The sequence below is a fragment of the Salvelinus alpinus genome, chromosome 25 (genome assembly GCF_045679555.1).
Source record: "Salvelinus alpinus chromosome 25, SLU_Salpinus.1, whole genome shotgun sequence".
Classification (NCBI taxonomy): domain Eukaryota; kingdom Metazoa; phylum Chordata; class Actinopteri; order Salmoniformes; family Salmonidae; genus Salvelinus; species Salvelinus alpinus.
Window position 1 is genome coordinate 16,615,686 of NC_092110.1, and position 24,455 is coordinate 16,640,140.

The window sequence follows — 24,455 nt, forward strand, 5'->3', positions numbered from 1 at the left end:
TAGTGATCACAGCCACCAAGTCATAATTTTATGAATGTATTACCTAACTGACCACAACTGACCACAACCACCTTAACCACACTGCTAACCTTATGTCTAACCTTAGATTAAGACAAAGAAAAACACATTTGTGTTTTCATGAATTTGCCAGCCAATCAGCATTCATGGCTCAAATTACTCAGTACATAATTTTGCATATAGTCATAGTGTACAGTCAGAATAATCAATTGCTCGGCTCTCTCTATCCTACCCGTTGTCTCAGTACAAACATTTCGCTACACCCGCAATAACATCTGCTAAATATGTGTATGCGACTAATACAATTGTATTTTATTTTGATTTGAAGTAGGCTTTGGTGTGAAGTCGACTCGACCGAGTGCGAAAGTGCGTATGCTCCAGCACTAGCGTGCGTGGGAAACTTCATTGGGGACGTCACGGTGTATACGGACACATGTCTACCGGATTTCTATCACTGTTCTGGGAAAAAAAGCCATTCTGAAGAAAATATATTTTTTGCAGTGTTTTCACTGGACATCTAGCCTACCTCAACTCAGTTTGAAAGGACATAATACGTTTATAAACGCTCCAAACAGGTAGGCATGATTATTAAAGTGCGCACAGTTACAGTTAATAGCCTGTAAAAAGTTTGTTTTTAACAACAAATGGTTTAGGACAAACTAAAATATCCTATAATAATAGAGAATAGAGTTCACAAATGTAGTATTCAACAGTTTACTACTGATAGATCACCTAGTTATCAATATGGGTCTTAATTTTGGAGAGAGCTGGATTATTGCAACCATATTGTGTCATAGAAGGACGTGGGTGTATCTCAATACCAGCTCGCCTCCTTTCCTATGTCTTATTTCGTAGGCCTCACTAATATGAAAGGATTGGTTATAAGTGAGTGCATTTTATCAGTCACTCCAGCTAAACAATATTGCTTGGGCCTCAAATAGGACAAATATAACTAACACCGACTGTTTTTGAGCCTGTGTCTCTGAGTGACAGGATAAACACTTTATTGGGTTGGAATGGTATGCAGACTTTTCTTTTGAATAGTTGGATGCACCTTGATGACATTCTTTTCATCTGCATTCATCCTGCACACACACCCTTCCTCCTCGTTACATCATGCTGTGGTATTTTATTTTCACAGGATGTGATTCACAGTTTCACACTCATGCCATAATTAGGTAGGTGTGTTTGTATGGAGTAACACTACATACCATATCTTAACCCTCAGCAATGTGTTGGCCTACCCAAGCTTTCACAATCGCATTGAACCATGGTAAAGATGACTTCACAACTGGTAATGAGTAAGAGAAGCCTTTCCCTTGGACCTAGTATGGCCAAGAGGTCAAGACACAAAGTGACCACTGGAATTACGTCTAGGGACAACATGTGCTTTTGAGTAGGAATAAAGGAGCAATTGTCTTAAAAATGTACCACAGTACAAGGAATAAATAAAAAAACACATCAAGGTTACGAGTAGTAATCATCAGTAATTGCTATAATGCATAAATGAAAACACCCAAATCAGCTGTCCTTTTCCACACTGCCAATACTCAGACAATCACACAGAGATTACATCTCCTCATGTATCCATGGAAGCCATAGCTGTCAATCCAACTGCCTGACTGGGGTAATTTGTGAACTAATGCTCACCAGAATATCTTGGACTCCGAGTGTAGCAAGGTCTGTCTGTTTAAATATGTTCTGTTGATTCTGTTGAGTTGGCAGTGGCACTTCATGAATGCCTTTATATTAGATGGCCTGCGTCTGCTCCGTTTCCCTGTGCCAGCTGTTGCTCTAGCACTACATCAGATTTCAAGGACAACTGCATACATAAATAATGAGTGAGAGTGAGTCTTCAACAGTCATGAAAACAGGGTTTAGACATCATGATATCCATTTAGTATGCTGCTTACGTTCTCATGAAAACTCTGTAAAAAAAATCCTGGTTCAAATAAGTTTCTTCTACACAGTCTTAATATTTTGTGAATTTGTTGTTTTTGAAGTGCCAGGTTGCTTTATGCCTATTTGCATATGAGACTAAGTACAGTACCCTGTACTTAGTTTCAACTTCAAGGGCAATGATTGGCTGTCTCGTTGGACCACAGGCTGGCTTTGCACTTCACGTGTCTCTCTGATCAAGGTTGTCAAAAAATAAGCAAGAGCTGAGCGAGGGAGAGAGGAGAGAGCAACCAAGAGGGGAGATTATAAAAGTATGAGTATCAGTGAGTAGCACTATGTGAATGTATTATAGGTAGACATAAACCACATCCGTTTATTTACATGGAAATGTGTACAACAATGGTATTGCCTTGTTGTTCATAGGATGACTAAGGTGATTAACACACAGGAACCTGTGATGGAGGACTTCAGTGTAGCTGGAGCTGTGTCAGGGGATCAGGGCAGATCATTTCAGGTGAGTCTACTATTGCCTCAATCCATCCATCCATCAATCCACCAGTCACTCAACCAAGAGATTAATTGACATCCTACCAATGAAACAATTACAAATGTGCCTTTCATTTCGGATCTTTCTTGTAAAATGTTGTATGAGCTCTCATTGCAAGGATCTCAAATCCCTATTAAAAACAGTAAAACACTCTAATAAAGAATAAATACACCATACTGAGATACAGCTTCTACCCCTAAGCCATAAGACTGCTGAACCATTAATCAATTGGCCACCCGGACTATTTGCATTGACCCCCCCCCCCCCTTGTTATTACACTGCTGCTACTCACTGTTTATTATCTATGCATAGCCACTTTACCCCTACCTAAATTTACAAATTCTTTGACTAACCTGGACCCCTGTTTATTGTTATTTTATTGTGTTACTTTTTATTTATTACTTAAGTTTATTTAGTAAGTATTTTTTTAAACTCTATTTTCTTAACTGCATTGTTGGTTAAGGGCTTGTCAGTAAGGATTTCACGGTAAGGTCTACCTACACCTGTTGTATTCGGCGCATGTGGCAAATAAAATTTGATTTGATGTGGTCGTCTCACCTAGCTATCTTAAGATTAATGCACTAACTGTAAGTCGCTCTGAATAACAGTGTCTTCTAAATTACTAAATTGTAATACTTCTTGTGTCCAGATTTTCCCAGATACCCATGAGCGGAATCCCAAGCTGTCCAAGAGACTTCCCTCTATTGTGGTGGAGCCCTCTGATGGGGGCAATGTGGAGAGTGGGGAACTCCGCTGGCCCCCTAAGGATCCCAACTCTGCTGAGGTCCCAAGTGGGATACAGCCCTACAAACACACAACTCTTCAGCCCACACAGGACCAGACTGCAGGTAGGATAACCTGGCATGATATTCTATTACCCCAATTCAAAGTGTGTGTGTGACTCTTTCCCTATCTGAGTGTGACACCTCTCTCCATGCGTCTCCCAGATGAAGATCTGAATCTTGGGGTGCAGGACAGCAGTGAAGTGGTGACTGAGAAGATCATCCATCCACCTCCACAGCTGCTCTCGCTGTGAATGAGTCCAGAGTAAGATAGATAGGCAGGGGCATGGAAGAGAGGGTAGGAGGTACTTGGAGGGTCGTAACCCTTACCTGCACACTGCCAGAACACCTATGATTTAATTTGGATGTTTAAGCTGGACAGCGATCTGTAAAGCTGTCTTAAATATCTTGCTCACATTTGCCATACTACTGGTGGTAGCTACTTTCTGCAGTTTTCATATACATGCAAACTAGATCACAGCTACGCAGCACTCTCAAAGCTGCAATATGTAACTTTTGGGGCGAAACGACCAAATTCACATAGAAATTTGAGTTTTATATATGTGAGTTTTATAGTTTATTGTCATTCTCATTGGAAGCAAGTCTAAGAAGTGGTAGATATGTTCTAGGTCTGCTATTTCTATGCTTCCCATTCTTAAGTTTTGTTTTTGCTTTCGGTTTTGTACAAGCTTCAAACTTCTGAAAATACAACATTTTTGGTTATTGAAAAGATATTTCACAGCGGTTTAGATGCTTGTTTTTTCACATAAACTCAAATTAGGCAAACTATTCTAATTTTAACAACCAGGAAATGGCAGAGCGATTTCTGCATATTGCACCTGAATCATTTTGTTGTCCTCCTGTGTAAAAACATGGAGTACCTTTTAAGAACTGAGGTGTTTTTGAAAAGCAGCATTTAAAGTTGTGTCCAGCATATATACTCCAAGTAAAATTTAAGATGCATAAAGTGGGGACAACTGTGGGTATTCGTGTGTAGTGAAAAACTACTATTCTGGTTGGCAATTTTTTACGTCTGGCTTCATATGTGTAAGCGTAATTTTTTTTCTTCAATTTCTTCTACTATAAAAAGCAACAGCTTAACATCCAGAGATAATCATAGTTGTTACAATCCATGACAGTGAAAATGCTGTGTAATGTATTTACCGCAACTGCATTTGTCTAATCTGCAGTTTTTATAAACAGTAAAAATGTGAGTGCTTAGATTGAAGCCTCATGTATTGCATAAATAATAGTCTTTAGGCTTGCCAAAGTTTTTTGTTACCTTGATTTTTGTCAGCCTGTGCCTATATACCTATCCCCCTCTCTCTCACCCCCTTCATGTAGATCCCCTCCCAACCACACACAGTCCTGGCTTGCAATCCCCATGTCTGATGGCTCACTTGAATCTGGTTTCCTGGTAAAGGTCAGATACAATGTTTTCATCTAGACATGAGTGGCAGTGTCTCAATCTTATTTTTCCATATCTTTCCTTTTTGAATGTGACCTTTCAGCTGACTGTTTAGTGAAGGACCCACTCCTGGGAAAACGAGTGGGCAGAATTGGAGAGCAAGGAGTGAGACGGAGAAAAAAATTATATGGTGTAGATAACCTTTTGACATTTGAAAAAAATATATATTTTTGAGAAATGGAAGATCAATACTGTGCACTACTTAAGCCTTGCAGGCCTTAATGCTCAAATCAGTTTTGTTTTTCAAATCCATTTTGGACTACTGTCTGTCCAAACAGCAAGTTACAAGTGAACAAATCAGATTTGTGTGTTCAGACAGCAGTCATTTGCTGATAAGGCTTTGCTAGTTGTCATAGTAATTGCGGGTGTGTGTGCAGTCAGTGGTGTAAAGTACAGTACTTAAAACGAGTTGTTTATTGGGGTATCTGTACTTTACTATTTATATTTTTGACAGCTTTTACTTCATTACATTCCTATAGAAAATAATTTACTTTCTACTCTGTACATTTTGCCTGACACCCAAAAGTACTTGTTACATTTTGACAGGAAAATGGTCCAATTCACACACTTATCAAGGGAACATCCCTGGTCATACCTACTACCTCTGATCTGGTGGACTCACTAAACACACATGCTTTGTTTGTAAATGATGTTGGAGTGTTGGAGTGTGACCCCAGCTATCAGTAAATTAAAGAAACAAGAAAACGGTGTTGTCTGGTTTGCTTAATATAAATAATTTGAAATTATTTATAGTTTTACTTTTGATACTTATGTATATCTAAAACCAAATACTTTTATTCAAATAGTATTTTACTGGGTGACTTTTACTTGAGTCATTTTCTATTAAGGTGTCTTTACTTTTACTCAAGTTTGACAATTGGATACTTTTTCCACCACTATGTGCGGTGGTGTAAGCTGATTGGTGGTGATGTTAGTGCTTCCTACACCTCAGAAGTTATGTATCAAGCTAAGGTGTCAACAATGCCTACCATGTACATGTCCCAGTTTATTTTAATGTTCAAATTCATAGGGTAAGAACACGTTTTAAAGCCTGAAAGGATAAGTTGATCCGACTTTTAAAATGAGCCTTAGCTATGTAGCTGTTTAGCTCTCTAGCACATTCACTAATTTATTTGTAAACAATTAACAGGCTGGTTAGTTAGCTACCACATGTTCTTGTCAAAAACATGTGGTTTTTCCAATAACAACCTACTCCTTCACCTGCCGGGGTCAAAAAAAAGAAAAAAGAAAGGAAACTGCGTGGTCATTAAAAGACAAAGAAAGAAAACCCAGGGAGCGGCAAAGTAGAGGAACTGATTGGTTTCACCTGTCTGCAGTTTGGCTCTGACTACAACTGGAGACAGGTGTGGCTGTTCTGCTGCAGTCTAGAAGTTTCCCCTGAGCTGTCCGTGGTCCTGCCTCTGGGGAATACTTCACAATGCTGTCCGTGGTCCTGGCAGCCAAAAATCGAAGAAACCTCGCAGGCACATAACATTCATCCACCACACAACCCCTGAAACCGCTACATACCTTCCCCCCCAGCGTTGACCCTGTGGTCAGAGCGGTCAAAGAAAACATGGCATGCATACGAGACATGGTATCAGCATTACCATGTTTAGAACATGAACGGTGGACGATCCGATAGTGGAAAGGCTGGAGGTTGAGGAACCACCGGGTGATTCGGGCGTTAGTGTCCTTATTCTACTTTATCCAGGTAAGGGGAGCGTGATCTGTCGTCAGTACAAACTTGCAGCCCAGAACATAATATTTCAAGGACTCAAGAGCCCACTTGATTGCCAAACACTCTTTTTCCACTGTTGATATTTGGTTTCATGGGGAATCAACTTACGGCTAATGTACAGCACCGGATGTTCCTCTCCATGAACTTCCTGCGAGAGTGCAGCTCCAATTCCAGTGTCCGATGCATCGGTCTGTACAATCAGAGGTTTCGAGAAATCTGGCGAATACAACACAGGGGCAGTGCATAAGGCCGTTTTCAGTTTCTGAAATGCCTCTTCGGCCGCAGGGTTCCACTGTACCATGGCAGATTGGCCCTTCCGGGTCAGGTCACACAGGGGTCCTGAGATGATTGCATAATCCTGGATGAAACATCTGTAATAACGGTAAGGCCCAGGAAAGCCCATACCTATTTCTTATTCACTGGTCAAGGCCAATTCTGGATCGCTGCGACCTTCTTTTGTGGTTTGATCAACCCTCGCCCTATGGAATAGCCCAAATACTTTGCTTCACTTACCCCCAGCGTGCATTTCTTTGGGTTGGCCGTGAGTCCTGCTTGCCGAAGGGTGTCGATGACCGCTGTTAATCAGATTAGGTGCTCCTCCCTAAATGTGGCTGTGGATTATCACATCGTTCAGGTAGACTGCAGCATAGGATTGATGTGGGCGCAGAATGCGGTCCATCAGCCCTTGAAATGTGGCGGGGGCTCCATGAAGTTCAAAGGGCAGTCGCACATATTGGAACAGGCCGTCTGGAGTGGAGAATGCCGTCTTCTCACGGGCTGCAGTGGTCAGAGGAACCTGCCAATACCCCTTGGTTAGGTCAAGTGTACTAATGAACCAGGCATTTACCAGTCTATCTATCAACTCATCTATTCTCGGAATGGGATAAGCATCAAATTCCGAAATGGCATTACATTTACGGAAGTTATTACAGAACCGTACTGTACCATCTGGTTACGACACCAGGACTATCGGGCTGGACCACGCACCGTGTGACTCTTCAATGACTTCCAGCTCCAACATCTTCCCTACTTCTTATTTTATTGCTGCTCTCTTCGCCTCTGGCACCCGATAAGGTTTTTGATGGACCCTTATTCCTGGAGGCGTGATGATGTCATGTTGGATGTGATATGTGTTTTCTTCCTTACTAGGACACACCTCTTTATTTTTCATAACCAACTCACGTAACTCTTGGGTCTGGGAAGGCGATACATCTCCGAGGGTATTCTCTTCCAACAGGTTCTTGGAAGAAGTGGAAGTGGCCGAAAGTACTTAAGTCTGTAGGTTTGTTCCCCCCCCACAGTGCTTCTTGACATACCCATTTTTTTAACAGGTTAATATGATACACCTGTTCTGGCTTCCTTCTCCCTGGCTGACGGACGAGGTAGTTCACGGGCCCCATTTTCTGCAGCATCTGTAGCCAGGAATATATATTCTATCGTGGGTACTAACACCATAACACCATAATGCTCTTGGTGTTGGCACTATAGTTTATCACTGGCAATGGGATTAAGATATTTCATAAATCAGGAAGGGGTGAGGTTCTCTGACAAGTCAGGACACCCCTGGAAATACCTTACCACATCCGCATACACCCCAGTGTTTTTTCTCTCCGTAAATGTCCTCCCAACAAGTGGCTATGGGCCAGGCTCAGCACTGTCCGCCGAAACGAAGTTTGAACCAACAGCTGTGATGTCATTGGATTTGTGACCTGGTATAAGAGATTGTTTCTCTTGGAAAAGTGAGTACATTAGCAGGATTTATAGGTATACCATCTATTACCTTGCCATTCTGTCTGGTGTTCTGTAGTGTGGGGTCTTCCAGCTGAGCAGTGCCAAATGTTCCTATATACTGTGTTAACTCAGGAGGAAAAATCTCATTGGCATAAGAATTTCCAGGCCCCTCGCCCTGCGCTTCCTGTTCCTCCTCTTCCACCATTTCTGGCCCATTTATCCCCACTGGGTTTCCTGCCTCTTCGTCGTTTCTGTCACGTCTGCTCCCGCTCTCCCCCCCTGGCGCTTGAGGGAGCCAGGCTGCCCTGCATCACTCACTCCTATCATCTATTACGCACACCTGCCTTCCCTCTTCACGAGTATCAGCGATTTGTACTCACCTGGACTCACTCATCTGTTTATTTCCTACCCTATATTTGTCAGTTCCCTTGCTCTGTACCACGCTGCTGCTTTAATTGTTCTTTGTCTGTATTACTCGTTCGCGGACGCTGTTCCTGTCTCGTTCCATGTCCCTTATTTATTAAACGTTTTACTCCCCGTACCTACTTAGTTTCTCCAGCTTCAATTCATGTGACAGTTTCATTCCCCTTCTTCTCCCAGGAGAACTCGATTGTCGGCTACGGGAATTGGGAAGGTAAGTACCTATTTGGTAATTCTCCTATCATAGGTCAGGGAGTTTTTTGGTAGCGGTTTCATTTTCTTTTCACTGGAAAATGTAAATGTACCTGGCATGCCCTATTACTGGCACAGCCATCTCCTTTGTCCTGTAGTCCTTTCCACAGTTCTTGAAAATATGGACAGTCGTGTCCCAGTAGCACCGGATATGGTGGGTTTTCAATCAACCCTGGGTTACCTCTGAACCGGCCTCTGGTGTTATTAATCTCTACATCTGCGGTAAGTTTTGGTGTCCCCATTGTCATGACTGTCCTGTGAGGAACCGAATGGGTCAGATCAGCTTGGCAATGGATGACAGTAACCAGACCCTTTCTCACCCACAGACGGGAGGAGGGAGCTGCTAGGGGGGGTTGACAGTTCACACCCTGTTGTAAATCAAGGAGAGAACATCCCTCTCCAAATTTCACAGAGGAATGTGCTTTATCTACACAGAGGTTTCCTGCTCACGTTATAAAGCGAATACTGGAAAAATATTCCTAACAGAGAACGTTGGGAATGGTAAAGAAATTAACATTTAGACCAGAAAAGCATGAAGCAGTAGCTACACGTTTAAAATGGTTGGATCTTTTTTTATTTTTTTATTTTTTTTATTTTACCGTTATTTTACCAGGTAAGTTGACTGAGAACACGTTCTCATTTGCAGCAACGACCTGGGGAATAGTTACAGGGGAGAGGAGGGGGATGAATGAGCCAATTGTAAACTGGGGATTATTAGGTGACCGTGATGGTTGAGGGCCAGATTGGGAATTTAGCCAGGACACGCTTTGAACCTCAACACGAGGTGAAAAAAATAAACTCACCTCCCAGACCAGAACATCACCAGGCTGCAGCTGCGCGTGTTAAGTGGTTTGAACCCTGAATGCCAACACGTGGTGGAAAAGAGAAGCTCACCTCCCAGACAATCACTGATACAGCTGATTCGCTGTCCTAAGAAAAGTATCTAGAAAAGTTAATTTAAATGGGACCACTCTACTACTCTTTTCAACCACTTCCGGGTTGGAGCGAGCGGTCGCATTTGCGCTTTGGACCGCAGGTAGTATAACTTTTCATTACATTCAATTATAGTACAACGGTTTGATTTGTCTAATCTTAGCAATTTCTTCTTAGCTAGCTACATAGCCGTCTTTGTATCAAAAATAATTGCGTAATTATCGTATTACGTCGTCCTAACGCAGTCTACACTGCTATCTGCCCAGCAGCTAGCCAGCTAGCAAACGTCCACCGTCTACCGAATAGCAGCACTAGCAGCACTGTAGCAACTATTACACTCAACTGAACGACTTGATTAGTGTAGTGTTAGCTAGCTACATAGTTGTCTTTGCTGTCTTCGTATCCAAGATAATTGTGTAGTTTAGAGTGTGTAGTTTTAGAGTGATTATCTTAATTTACCGAGGTTAGCTAGCCAGCTATTTGTCGTCCTTAACATAGGAGACACTGCTAGCTAGCCAACAGCTAGCCAACGTCTACCGAATAGAACTTCCGCACTCAACAACCCGGTCGCATTCCGCTTCGCTCCACAGGTAGTATCACATTTTCATTTCATTTCATTACAGTACAACGGTTGGATTTGTTTGATCGTAGCTAGCTACACAGCTAGCTACATAGCCGTCTTTGTACCAAAGATAATTGTGTAGTCTAGAGCGATTTTCTAGGTTAGCTAGCCAGCTACTGTCGTTCTTTTAACGCAACGTAACGTAATCAACACTGCTAGCTAGCCAGCTAGCCCCCGAATAGCAGCACTGTAGAAACTATTACACTCAACGGAACGACTTGATTAGTGTAGTGTCAACAACGCAGCCACTGCCAGCTAGCCTACAAAGTCAACAACGCAGCCACTGCCAGCTAGCCTACTTCAGCAGTACTGTATCATCTTAATCATTCTAGTCAATAAGATTCTTGCTACGTAAGCTTAACTTTCTGAACATTCGAGACGCGTAGTCCACTTGTCATTCCAATCTCCTTTGCATTAGCTTAGTCTCTTCTGTAGCCTGTCAACTATGTGTCTGTCTATCCCTGTTCTCTCCTCTCTGCACAGACCATACAAACGCTCCACACCGCGTGGCCGCGGCCACCCTAGTCTGGTGGTCCCAGCACGCACGACCCACGTGGAGTTCCAGGTCTCCGGTAGCCTCTGGAACTGCCGATCTGCGGCCAACAAGGCAGAGTTCATCTCAGCCTATGCCTCCCTCCAGTCCCTCGACTTCTTGGCACTGACGGAAACATGGATCACCACAGATAACACTGCTACTCCTACTGCTCTCTCTTCGTCCGCCCACGTGTTCTCGCACACCCCGAGAGCTTCTGGTCAGCGGGGTGGTGGCACCGGGATCCTCATCTCTCCCAAGTGGTCATTCTCTCTTTCTCCCCTTACCCATCTGTCTATCGCCTCCTTTGAATTCCATGCTGTCACAGTTACCAGCCCTTTCAAGCTTAACATCCTTATCATTTATCGCCCTCCAGGTTCCCTTGGAGAGTTCATCAATGAGCTTGATGCCTTGATAAGCTCCTTTCCTGAGGACGGCTCACCTCTCACAGTTCTGGGCGACTTTAACCTCCCCACGTCTACCTTTGACTCATTCCTCTCTGCCTCCTTCTTTCCACTCCTCTCCTCTTTTGACCTCACCCTCTCACCTTCCCCCCCTACTCACAAGGCAGGCAATACGCTCGACCTCATCTTTACTAGATGCTGTTCTTCCACTAACCTCATTGCAACTCCCCTCCAAGTCTCCGACCACTACCTTGTATCCTTTTCCCTCTCGCTCTCATCCAACACTTCCCACACTGCCCCTACTCGGATGGTATCGCGCCGTCCCAACCTTCGCTCTCTCTCCCCCGCTACCCTCTCCTCTTCCATCCTATCATCTCTTCCCTCTGCTCAAACCTTCTCCAACCTATCTCCTGATTCTGCCTCCTCAACCCTCCTCTCCTCCCTTTCTGCATCCTTTGATTCTCTATGTCCCCTATCCTCCAGGCCGGCTCGGTCCTCCCCTCCCGCTCCGTGGCTCGACGACTCATTGCGAGCTCACAGAACAGGGCTCCGGGCAGCCGAGCGGAAATGGAGGAAAACTCGCCTCCCTGCGGACCTGGCATCCTTTCACTCCCTCCTCTCTACATTTTCCTCTTCTGTCTCTGCTGCTAAAGCCACTTTCTACCACTCTAAATTCCAAGCATCTGCCTCTAACCCTAGGAAGCTCTTTGCCACCTTCTCCTCCCTCCTGAATCCTCCTCCCCCTCCCCCCCCTCCTCCCTCTCTGCAGATGACTTCGTCAACCATTTTGAAAAGAAGGTCGACGACATCCGATCCTCGTTTGCTAAGTCAAACGACACCGCTGGTTCTGCTCACACTGCCCTACCCTGTGCTCTGACCTCTTTCTCCCCTCTCTCTCCAGATGAAATCTCGCGTCTTGTGACGGCCGGCCGCCCAACAACCTGCCCGCTTGACCCTATCCCCTCCTCTCTTCTCCAGACCATTTCCGGAGACCTTCTCCCTTACCTCACCTCGCTCATCAACTCATCCCTGACCGCTGGCTACGTCCCTTCCGTCTTCAAGAGAGCGAGAGTTGCACCCCTTCTGAAAAAACCTACACTCGATCCCTCCGATGTCAACAACTACAGACCAGTATCCCTTCTTTCATTTCTCTCCAAAACTCTTGAACGTGCCGTCCTTGGCCAGCTCTCCCGCTATCTCTCTCAGAATGACCTTCTTGATCCAAATCAGTCAGGTTTCAAGACTAGTCATTCAACTGAGACTGCTCTTCTCTGTATCACGGAGGCGCTCCGCACTGCTAAAGCTAACTCTCTCTCCTCTGCTCTCATCCTTCTAGACCTATCGGCTGCCTTCGATACTGTGAACCATCAGATCCTCCTCTCCACCCTCTCCGAGTTGGGCATCTCCGGCGCGGCCCACGCTTGGATTGCGTCCTACCTGACAGGTCGCTCCTACCAGGTGGCGTGGCGAGAATCTGTCTCCTCACCACGTGCTCTCACCACTGGTGTCCCCCAGGGCTCTGTTCTAGGCCCTCTCCTATTCTCGCTATACACCAAGTCACTTGGCTCTGTCATAACCTCACATGGTCTCTCCTATCATTGCTATGCAGACGACACACAACTAATCTTCTCCTTTCCCCCTTCTGATGACCAGGTGGCGAATCGCATCTCTGCATGTCTGGCAGACATATCAGTGTGGATGACGGATCACCACCTCAAGCTGAACCTCGGCAAGACGGAGCTGCTCTTCCTCCCGGGGAAGGACTGCCCGTTCCATGATCTCGCCATCACGGTTGACAACTCCATTGTGTCCTCCTCCCAGAGCGCCAAGAACCTTGGCGTGATCCTGGACAACACCCTGTCGTTCTCAACTAACATCAAGGCGGTGGCCCGTTCCTGTAGGTTCATGCTCTACAACATCCGCAGAGTACGACCCTGCCTCACACAGGAAGCGGCGCAGGTCCTAATCCAGGCACTTGTCATCTCCCGTCTGGATTACTGCAACTCGCTGTTGGCTGGGCTCCCTGCCTGTGCCATTAAACCCCTACAACTCATCCAGAACGCCGCAGCCCGTCTGGTGTTCAACCTTCCCAAGTTCTCTCACGTCACCCCGCTCCTCCGCTCTCTCCACTGGCTTCCAGTTGAAGCTCGCATCCGCTACAAGACCATGGTGCTTGCCTACGGAGCTGTGAGGGGAACGGCACCTCAGTACCTCCAGGCTCTGATCAGGCCCTACACCCAAACAAGGGCACTGCGTTCATCCACCTCTGGCCTGCTCGCCTCCCTACCACTGAGGAAGTACAGTTCCCGCTCAGCCCAGTCAAAACTGTTCGCTGCTCTGGCCCCCCAATGGTGGAACAAACTCCCTCACGACGCCAGGACAGCGGAGTCAATCACCACCTTCCGGAGACACCTGAAACCCCACCTCTTTAAGGAATACCTAGGATAGGATAAAGTAATCCTTCTCACCCCCCCCCCCCCCCCACCCCCCCCCCCCCTTAAAAGATTTAGATGCACTATTGTAAAGTGGCTGTTCCACTGGATGTCATAAGGTGAATGCACCAATTTGTAAGTCGCTCTGGATAAGAGCGTCTGCTAAATGACTTAAATGTAAATGTAAATGTAAATCACTGTAGTACGCTACTTTCATCACCCAATGAGAACCATCGACACGGCTGGCTAGCCTATCGTCAAAGGAGCATCGTCCAGAGTGAACAACAGTAGAAGAGACGGGTCCAAACCCATTTCAGACAACCAGAGCCTTACAAGCGTGCCGTTGAAAGGCCCATCACCCTTCCTAATGTCACGAACCGGCTCAAAGCCCATAACAAAAGGGAGACAACATGGAGATAAGGAATAACAAAATATATTTATTAACTAAGGTAACCTAAATGCAATTAACAATGGTGTGGGGAATCAGTCATCAGTAGTGTAAGTGAGTGTTTTGCATGGATAAATGTGATAATGCAGGGTGTTGAAAGGTGCCAAAGCAAACAACCAAAAGGCCACAAAAATGCCACAACAAAATCTATGAAGGTGTCTGCATGGAGAGAGTCTCCCCAATGAATGTGGAAGAGGTCTATTTATCCTGGGACACACCCGGGCCCAGGTGTTTCCCATGTAGCTGACGACCCTCCCAACTCCGCCCACCGGCATCCTAATAAGGAAACAAGAGCAAAGAGAGAGAATACGGCAGACAGAGTAGGAGGGTCGTCACACTAAGGAGGGCTGGTTCCGGCAGAGATAAACGGCAAACATAGGCATTCACACGTAAATTCATTCATGATTTTTTACTCCAAAGGGGTGGCGATTTGTGTGCAAATCTAAAATGTATCAACGATAAGTGCCTCTTTTTCTCTCTCTCTCCCTCCCCATCTCCTTTTGTAAAAAACAACCATATTGTGTCAGTCCGCTAGGGACCTTTTCCTAATGTATTAAGTGGGTATGTTATCCTGTGCTATCGTTTAGTTAGCTAGTAAATAAATAATTAAACCAATTTTTGTAGTACTGAATCATAAGTAAGACGTTTTTTTTTGCAGATGCAGGAGGTTACGACTGTTCAGAATGATGATATGAGACGAGGTTATGATTAATATGTTGACTGTTTTGTGATGGTGATAGGTAAAGACCATTATAAGTATAATTCGGGAGATGGTAACTCTTTAAACAACTGTTTCCGTGGTGCCCCAAATTCCTACTGAGTTAATTGTTACGTGATTAATTTAATCGGGTAACAATTAAACACAGTTAGTTTATTCGATAAGTACCAGTCATCAGATTAAGGAAAGTAAAGTCACGGCACCGTGTACACAGGTGATGTCTATGGTTGGAGCGGCAGTCCTCTGCTGCTGGGTTAGTACTGAAGGCGTGATGAGGAAGATCATGCTCCCAGAGTCTAAAAGAGCATCTACTTCTTTCCCTTGGACCTGCACCCAACTGAGGTGCGGTGGATGGCGGTGGGCTTGGACATGGGCAGAAACGACATGGCAGTGGTGTAGATTGGAAATGTCGACCAGCATGGGTTCCTCCTTCTTGGGACAGTTCCATGCGATGTGTCCTATTTCTCCACAGTGGTAGCACTCCCGGGTGTCAGTATCAACCACTCTATTCCTTGCCTTTGCTTCAGGTTGGAAAACATGGTCCTGGCGTGCCCACGTTCCCCATCCGCCCTTTGAATTATCTCTTTACAAACCCGGGGACTCTTCAGTTGTGATGGCTGTCTTCCTCCTTCTTTGAGACCTCCCTTTTCCTGGTTGGTTCTGTCCAGGTGGCTAGGTTTGAGCAGTTTGTCTGTTGCTCGACATCTCTCAACGAGCTCCACCACTCTGTCCTCTGTGGTGGGACTGCCCTGGCTGACAACCTTCTTTAGCTTGTAAGGTAAGCCCCGGATGTAGTGGTCAATCACTATTCTTTCCACGATGGCCCCAGTATTGAGGGTCTCGGGCTCTAGCTATTTTTTTGCTAGGTGGAGCAGGTCAAACATCTGTGATCTGTGTGCCTTCTCGGGTTGATACGTCCAAGTATGGAACCGATGTGCCCTCAAAGAGACAGTTACTCCCAACCGTGCTAATATTTCCTTCTTCAGTGTGTCATAGTTATAGGCTTCTTTTGCTTCCCCACAAAGAAATTGAGCCAATATTCCTGCCCATTTTATCTGTGGCCATGCCTCTCGTTCTGCCAATACACTCAAATGTCTTTAGGAAAGCCTCAACATCATCATTCAGCAGCATTTTCTGCAGATACCGAGTGGCCACGATGGGTAGACCCGTGGTCTGTTGAGCAATTTTCACTGCAGTGATTTCCGCAGTTAACTTTTGCATGTTCATATTTATCTGCAGTTGACACTTCCTTTGTTCCCCCAATAACAAGCGATTGGTTTCTGCTTGCTGCCGATTTGCTTCTTGTTGCATGTTATTGGAAGTGACTAATTGCTTCAACAGATCTTCCATGATTGTCTGTCCTTAAAACAGTTTAAAAATATATATATATTGATAAGAATAAGAGATCAAATTAACAAGTAATTAAAGAGCAGCAGTAAAATATATATATATATATACACAGTTGAAGTCGGAAGTTTAAATACACTTAGGTTGGAGACATTAAAATTCGTTTTTCAACCACTCCACAAATTTCTTGTTAACAAACTATGGTTTTGGCAAGTCGGTCAGGACATCTACTTTGTGCATGACACAAGTCATTTTTCCAACAATTCTTTACAGACAGATTGTTTCACTTATAATTCACTGTATCACAATTCCAGTGGGTCAGAAGTTTACATACACTAAGTTGACTGTGCCTTTAAACAGCTTGGAAAATTCCAGAAAATGATGTCATGGCTTTAGAAGCTTCGGATAGGCTAATTGACATAATTTGAATCAATTGGAGGTGTACCTGTGGATGTATTTCAAGGCCTACCTTCGAACTCAGTGCCTCCTTGCTTGACATCATGGGAAAATCTAAAGAAATTAGCCAAGACCTCAGGAAAGAAAATTGTAGACCTCCACAAGTCTGGTTCATCCTTGGGAGCAATTTCCAAACGCCTGATGGTACCACGTTCATCTGTACAAACAATAGTATGCCACTATAAACACCATGGGACCATGCAGCCGTCATACCGCTCAGGAAGGAGACGGGTTCTGTCTCCTAAAGATGAACGTACTTTGGAGAGAAGGTGCAAATCAATCCCAGAACAACAGCAAAGGACCTTGTGAAGATGCTGGAGGAAACAGGTACAAAAGTATCTATATCCACAGTAAAACAAGTCCTATATCGACATGACCTGAAAGGCCGCTCAGCAAGGAAGAAGCCACTGCTCCAAAACCGCCATAAAAAAGCCAGACCACGGTTTGTAACTGCACATGGGGACAAAGATCGTACTTTCTGTGTCCTCTGGTCTGATGAAACAAAAATATAACTGTTTGGCCATAATGACCATCGTTATGTTCGGAGGAAAAAGGGGGAGGCTTGCAAGCCGAAGAACACCATCCCAACTGTAAAGCACGAGGGTGGCAGCATCATGTTGTAGGGGTGCTTTGCTGCAGGAGGGACTGGTGCACTTAACAAAATAGATGGCATCATGAGGTAGGAAAATTATGTGGATATATTGAAGCAACATCTCAAGACATCAGTCAGGAAGCTAAAGCTTGGTCGCAAATGGGTCTTCCAAATGGACAATGACCCCAAGCATACTTCCAAAGTTGTGGCAAAATGGCTTAAGGACAACAAAGTCAAGGTATTGGAGTGGCCATCACAAAGCCCTGACCTCAATCCTATAGAATATTTGTGGGCAGAATTGAAAAAGCATGTGCGAGCAAGGAGGCCTACAAACCTGGCTCAGTTACACCAGCTCTGTCAGGAGGAAAGGGACAAAATTCACCCAACTTATTGTGGGAAGCTTGTGGAAGGCTACCCAAAACATTTGACCCAAGTTAAACAATTTAAAGGCAGTGCGACCAAATACTAATTGAGTGTATGTAAACTTCTGACCCACTGGGAATGTGATGAAAGAGGACTGGCCACCCCCCATAGCCTGGTTCCTCTCTAGGTTTCTTCCTAGGTTCTGGCCTTTCTAGGGAGTTTTTCCAAGCCATCGTGCTTCTACACCTGCATTGCTTGCTGTTTGGGGTTTTAGGCTGGGTTTCTGTACAGCACTTTGAGATATCAGCTGATGTACGAAGTGCTTTATAAATAAATTTGATTTGATTTGATGAAAGATATAAAAGCTGAAATAAATCATTCTCTCTACTATTATTCTGACATTTCACATTCTTAAAATAAAGTGGTGATCCTAACTGACCTAAGACAGGGAATTTTTGCTATGATTAAATGTCAGGAATTGTGAAAACTGAGTTTAAATGTATTTGTCTAAGGTGGATATAAACTTCCGACTTGAACTGTATATACCAATATATACAGGGGGGTACCGGTACCGAGTCAATGTGCAGGTGCACCGGTTAGTTGAAGTAGTATGTACATGTAGGTAGAGTTAATTAAAGTGACTATGAACTGCTGCCGTCTAGAAGTTTCCTCTGAGCTGTGCGTGGTCCTGCCTCTGGGGAATAGTTCACATTGCTGTTCGTGGTCCTGGCAGCCAAAAAACTAAGAAACCTTGCAGGCACATAATGTCCATCCACAACACAACCTCTGAAACCACTACACTTGTTAATTTGTTTAATTTCTTTTCTTCTTAATGCGTTTGAGCCAGTTGTGTTGTGACAAGGTAGTGGTGGTATACAGAAGATATCCCTATTTGGTAAAAGACCAAGTCCATATTATGGCAAGAACAGCTCAAATAAGCAAAGAGAAATGACAGTCCATCATTACTTTAAGACATGAAGGTCAGTCAATCCGTAAAATTGTGCTACATTAGATGACCTGGCCTCCACAATCACCCAACCTCAACCCAATTGAGATGGTTTGGGATGAGTTGGACCACAGAGTGAAGGTAAAGCAGCCAACAAGTCAAGACTGTTGGAAAAGCATTCCTCATGAAGCTGGTTGAGAGAATGCCAAGAGTGTGCAAAGCTGTCATCAAGGCAAAGAGTGGCTACTTTAAAGTATCTAAAATATACACTTTTTTGGTTACTACATGATTCCATATGTGTTATTTCCTATTTTTGATGTCTTCACTATTATTGTACAATGTAGACAATAGTAAAAATAAAGAAAGACGCTGGAATGAGTAGGTGTGACCAAACTTCTGACTGGGACTGTATATATATATTCTTTAATCTTTTTTTTATTGGACTGGGCATAAGGTAAGCGAACTCCAACTATAATAAAACACAGTTTTTAACTTTTGTCTCTTAATATAAATATGCATGCATGTAAATATGCATGTGTGCATCATAGTTCAACTCAGTCTTCATATTTTGTGTATTCTTAATATTTGCCTTGAAATACCTTCATTAATGATGGTGATGACTTATCCCCACTTATCCTGCCACTTATACTGTGTTTTCAAAATACCCCTCCATATACCCATCAAGAGGCATTAAAAGTAATGTAAAACTTTGTAGAATTGCAGGAAATGCGGCTATTGTCCTCCCCAAATATCTAAACCACAATTTTGCCCTTGTTTGAACATAAACACCAGGCCTAATTCTTCTCTTTGTTCACAAAAATAGTATATTGCGCCCTCAAGTAAAAAGTTGTTATTTTACATACAGCTACTGTACATATAACATGTATTTTGTATATTTAAGCACATATCTCATGTCATGGCAACAGTCTTCTGACACGGCTGCAGCATCACCATGGCAAGCACATTTAAATATAATTTCAAAAGCAATACTTGACCCAGTTGTACAAAACCTGCATGTTGATTCTCTCTCTGCATGTTGATACAATCCACCATCATCATCAGTGTTCCCTTTTTCATGGTGATGATCATTACAAATACATTTATAATCTTCTGTGTTTGTGTTTTTTCCCTCCTCATTGATTTGTATTTTGTTCCATTTTGTTGGACAAAGAGTGACCCACATCAGATGGTGCCCGCTCTGTGTTCCCACTTTCATCTTTCTCTCCCGCTGGCTTCAAACAGGTCCTTTAAAGCGGGGTGTAATGGGTCAAGTTAGATGCCCTACCACACCTAACATATCCCTTCACACACCAACCACCCAGCATCCTCAGCCTTCACACATCACTTTCAGCCTCATCTCACCCAGCAGGAACTTCATGGGGATGTTGTCTCCCCATCATCAGGGCAGCAGGCCAGAGAACTCTCATGGCAGGGTCATTATGCTTAAATGAGGCCAAGGTCCGGAAAGCTAGGACATGCCTGTGGGCTTGCATCCCACTATCTTTTCCTACCCAGAACGAGGACTTAATGAAATTAAGGCTTTGGGAGTCTTTTGGCAAAGTCATTCCCTCACAGTAAATTATGTGAAGAAGAGATAGAAAATTCAGAAGCAGAGCACATCCAATGAGAGGATGTAGATTCACAGTGATTCTATATGGTAATTTATCCTGCAAAGGCACTTAATTAACCACCAACTTAATCTACATTTGGTTAGGGCTCCCAGCGGTCTAAGGCACTGCATTTCAGTGCAATAGGCGTAACTACCGTCCCTGGTTTGAATCCAGGCTGTATCACATCCGGCCGTGATTGGGAGTCCCATAGGGCGGCGCACAATTGGCCCAGCGTCGTCTGGGTTTTGCTGGGGTAGGCCGTCATTGTAAATAAGAATTTGTTCTTAACTGACTTGCCTAGTTAAATAAAGGTTAAAAAATAATAATGTAGTCAGGGAGATAGAACAGCAGCCTCACTAGAGAATTGCAAGCGAACATGCAGTTTCTGAATACTTTATAGAATAACAATCAGTGTAGCATAACCACTTCATTATGTACAGGGCTCTTCACTGAATAACTCAAGGCTACTTCTCTCCTCCTGTTAGTGATGCGGTGTTCATATTTACCACAGCCGAGGGTCACGCCTGTAGCCTTCCCAGCAAACATTAAATGTCACTTTAATCAATTGTAGATAAGAGGCACTACACATGGCAGAGCCGAGGAGAGCTAGGGATTCTGTCACAAGCAAAAAATGGCACGTAAACAGTACATAAAGTGTGTCTTTGTCACGATCATGATTGATTGCTTGATTTTATTTGTCAGTTAAGAAAGAATGCATAGTGAGCTCCAAAAGTATTGGGACAATGACATTTCTTTGTTTGTTTTGGCTCTGTACTCCAGCACTGATGATAATGACTGTGGGGTTAAAGTACAGACTATCAGCTTTAATGTGAGGGTATTTTCATCCATTTCTGGTGAATCGTTTAGAAATTACCGCATTTTGTGTATGTACTATGACACACAGCTGTACATTTCAATGAAACATGGTGAAGCCAGAAAATTGCCCTCGCTAGAAGCCTGTGTTTCAGACATAAGGAAGTGGATGGCTGAAAACTTTCTACTTTTAAACTCGGACAAAACAGAGATGCTTGTTCTAGGTCCCAAGAAACAAAGAGATCTTCTGTTGAATCTGACAATTAATCTTGATGGTTGTAAAGTCGTCTCAAATAAAACTGTGAAGGACCTCGGCGTTACTCTGGACCCTGATCTCTCTTTTGACGAACACATCAAGACTGTTTCAAGGACAATTTTATCAGGTTGTGAAAGTGGGAGACTAAATAGTTAAACAGCTCAAAGCGACTTGCACAGACTTATCTTAAAATAAAAAATGTAAGCTTAAATTAATCCTTCAAAGAGGCAGGTTTAACTTCTGCTTAGTACTGTTTGTGAGGGAGCATGGACTATTTGGAATATATCTAAATGAAGACCAACATGCACTACAGAAGCCAGCCAGACGAGTACTTGTGAATAGGAGTAATCCATTAAATGACTTTGATGAAATAGCTTTTCGAGACCGCTTTTGTAAGTACAAAGAAAATGCATTGGAGATAATATCTTTGCTAGAGCAATGACTTTCCTCTCTGTCTCAAAGAGGAAGGCCTTTACCCAATTATCTCCAGGTTCTGATCACTTTGAGGTTTTTGGCATCTGGAATCTTTAATCGTGAAACTGGTGGTTTGTGTGGTGCCAGTGAAGCAACTGTGTGTATAATAACTCACAAATCTGCAGGTCCATTTTTGAAATGAGGAGTCTACATCAAGTTTTCTGATGCTGCTGGCCAAGCCAACTATAAAGCGCTATTCTATGAATATGGGCACTTCCCAGGAGTGATTGGCTGTATAGATGGATGTCATGTTCCCATCAAGTGTCCATCAACTCCTGATGCTGAGGAGTACAGGAACCGTAAGAACTGTTTTAACACAGGCGGTCCGAGGAGCTGCCACACCAACACAAAGTGACCCACCCATTACCTGAGAGGCCATTCAGTTGTATTTCTCCCCTTCCCCATTCCCCCAACATTTATTAAAGGACAACTTTTGTTTGAGCACCACAAAACGGTCTCCCGTTATTTTATTGAGTTTCACCTCTGACTCCCCTGTTCTGCCACAAGTCTTGTAAACCCGACCCTAGGCAAAGTAGCATTGATACGTTGTGGGAGGCAACAAGTCTGCCTAGGGAGACTGATGGATGTAGGGCTCTGTAGCCTGAATGCAAAGTAGGTGATTTCCATATGTCATTTTAACGAGGGATGACATTTTAGGTTTCTCCACAGAATGACGTGATGTGTCCATTTGTGTCTGAAGCATATTTACAGTATTATAAAAATATACATAAAAACACTAGACTATAAGACTTAACTTTCCCCTATTTATCAGCTTAAGAGTAGTCATTATGAATAATGGGTATTTAGGGAGCTATAGAGCTCAGAAGTACCAAAACTGTCCAGAACTAAAATCAATATGCAAAAATGTCAAACCCCAATATAAATCAAATAAACTCCTCTGGCGTAATTGCGAGAGTATCTGTATTGATAAATAAAAATACTGTTGAGGATTAGGGTTGCACATTTTGAGGAATATTCAAGGGTGGAAACTTTCTGTGGGAATTAATGCAAATTAATATTAATTCCATTTAAATGTAGATGTTTTTTGCATTGGATATATTTACCATATCATATGGAGACAGATACATAAAACTTTTACCTTATCATAAGTAGACATAATTGCAAATTATTATATCCTTCCAAGAGATATAAAAAAAACGATTTAGTTACGAATTGAACTTTATTTAAATTAGTTGACTCTTCACATGGGGTGATTTCACTGAACAACAAAAGGGAATATTGAATGATCCCCAATGATCCATCGCATCTCCCAAAAACGTTTTCAACATACATCTGTAAAATGATAGTCTAGAAACTAAAGCTTTGGTTGTCTTCCTCTCAGGCTTCCATGTCTTCTCCCTGGACCTCCTCAATGTCCACCTCTTGAACATCAGACTCTGAGGCCTCATCTTCACTGTCACTTTCCAACCTTGTTGAGGATGGGTCATTGTCAGGCTCAAAAGGCCTCAAATTTGCCCAGATGGCCACCAATTTTTCAACCCTTGTATTGGTCAGCCTGTTGCGTGCTTTGGTGTGTGTTCCCAAACAAGGACCAGTTGCGCTCGGAGGCGGCTGATGTTGTTGGGATTTGGAGGATGGAGGAAACAGGGGAAAGGGCCTCAGATCCACAAAGTCCCTTCCACCAGGAGGCTGATGAGATATGTTGCATCTCCATCCCAAAGCCCTTGCTTGGAAGTGTACTTCGCCAGACTGCCAAGAACCTTGCCCTCATTCAGGCCAAGGTGGCGAGACACGGTAGTGATGGCACCATAGGCCTTGTTGATCTCTGCACCAGACAGGATGCTCTTGCCAGCATACTTGGGGTCCAACATGCGGAGTGTATGGGCTTCAGGCAGAAGTCTTCACGCTTTTTGATGTATTTCAGAACTGCAGTTTCCTCTGCTTGGAGCAACAGTGAAGTGGGCAGGGTAGTATGGATTTCTTCTCTTACATCTGCAAGCAGAGTCTGAACATCAGACAGGATGGCATTGTCTCCCTCAATCTGTGCAATGACTACTGTTATAGGTTTCAGGAGTTTCAGGCTGATTACCACTCTTTCCCAAAATACATAATCCAGGAGGATCCTCTTGATGGGGCTGTCCATAACGGCAGACTCCAAGAAATGGCCATATCACAGAGACTCCTTCCCCTCCAGGAGACTGTCAAACATGATGACAACACCACCCCAACGGGTGTTGCTGGCCAGCTTCAATGTGGTGCTCTTATTCTTCTCACTTTGCTTGGTGAGGTAGATTGCTGCTATAATTTGATGCCCCTTCACATACCTAACCATTTCCTTGGCTCTCTTGTAGAGTGTATCCATTGTTTTCAGTGCCATGACTGCAAAGGTCCAAATGAGGTGGACTTCAATCAAGAAGGATCTGAGTAGCCTGCCACCACAAGCTCATAGTCAGTACTGCAGCCTGCACAAAAAAACACAGGATTTAGTTGGGAAGTTTGTTATTGTGATGTATGATGACCAACCTTTCGTCGGCCAAGTCCTTGATCTGGTGGGGAATGAAATCGAGGTGAGCTTGTGGCGAAATCCTGCACTTAAGTGCACTGCCACTTTAAGAGCTCATGAGCAGTAGGAAGGAGGAGATAAAAGAGCTCGTTAAGCTCTATTGGAAGGAGCTATTGATTACCGCGAC

General features: G+C 43.8%; 1 protein-coding gene across 1 annotated transcript; it reads left to right on the top strand.

The window, feature by feature from the left end:
* Window positions 1–216: 216 nt before the first annotated feature.
* On the top strand, window positions 217–5,340 carry LOC139553475 (protein LBH-like). The gene is made up of 4 exons (XM_071365823.1): window positions 217–593; window positions 2,341–2,431; window positions 3,114–3,312; window positions 3,412–5,340. Exons 2-4 carry the CDS (start codon window positions 2,342–2,344, stop codon window positions 3,498–3,500), a joined length of 378 nt encoding a protein of 125 aa, XP_071221924.1. The 5' UTR covers window positions 217–593; window position 2,341; the 3' UTR covers window positions 3,501–5,340.
* The last annotated feature ends 19,115 nt before the right edge of the window (window positions 5,341–24,455 follow it).

Coding starts and splice junctions, on each gene's coding strand:
- LOC139553475 (XM_071365823.1), top strand. CDS start 2,342: ATGACTAAGGTGATTAACACACAGGAACCTGTGATGGAGGACTTCAGT. Junction 2,432..3,113: donor ATCAGGGCAGATCATTTCAG/GTGAGTCTACTA, acceptor TCTTGTGTCCAG/ATTTTCCCAGATACCCATGA. Junction 3,313..3,411: donor CACACAGGACCAGACTGCAG/GTAGGATAACCT, acceptor TGCGTCTCCCAG/ATGAAGATCTGAATCTTGGG.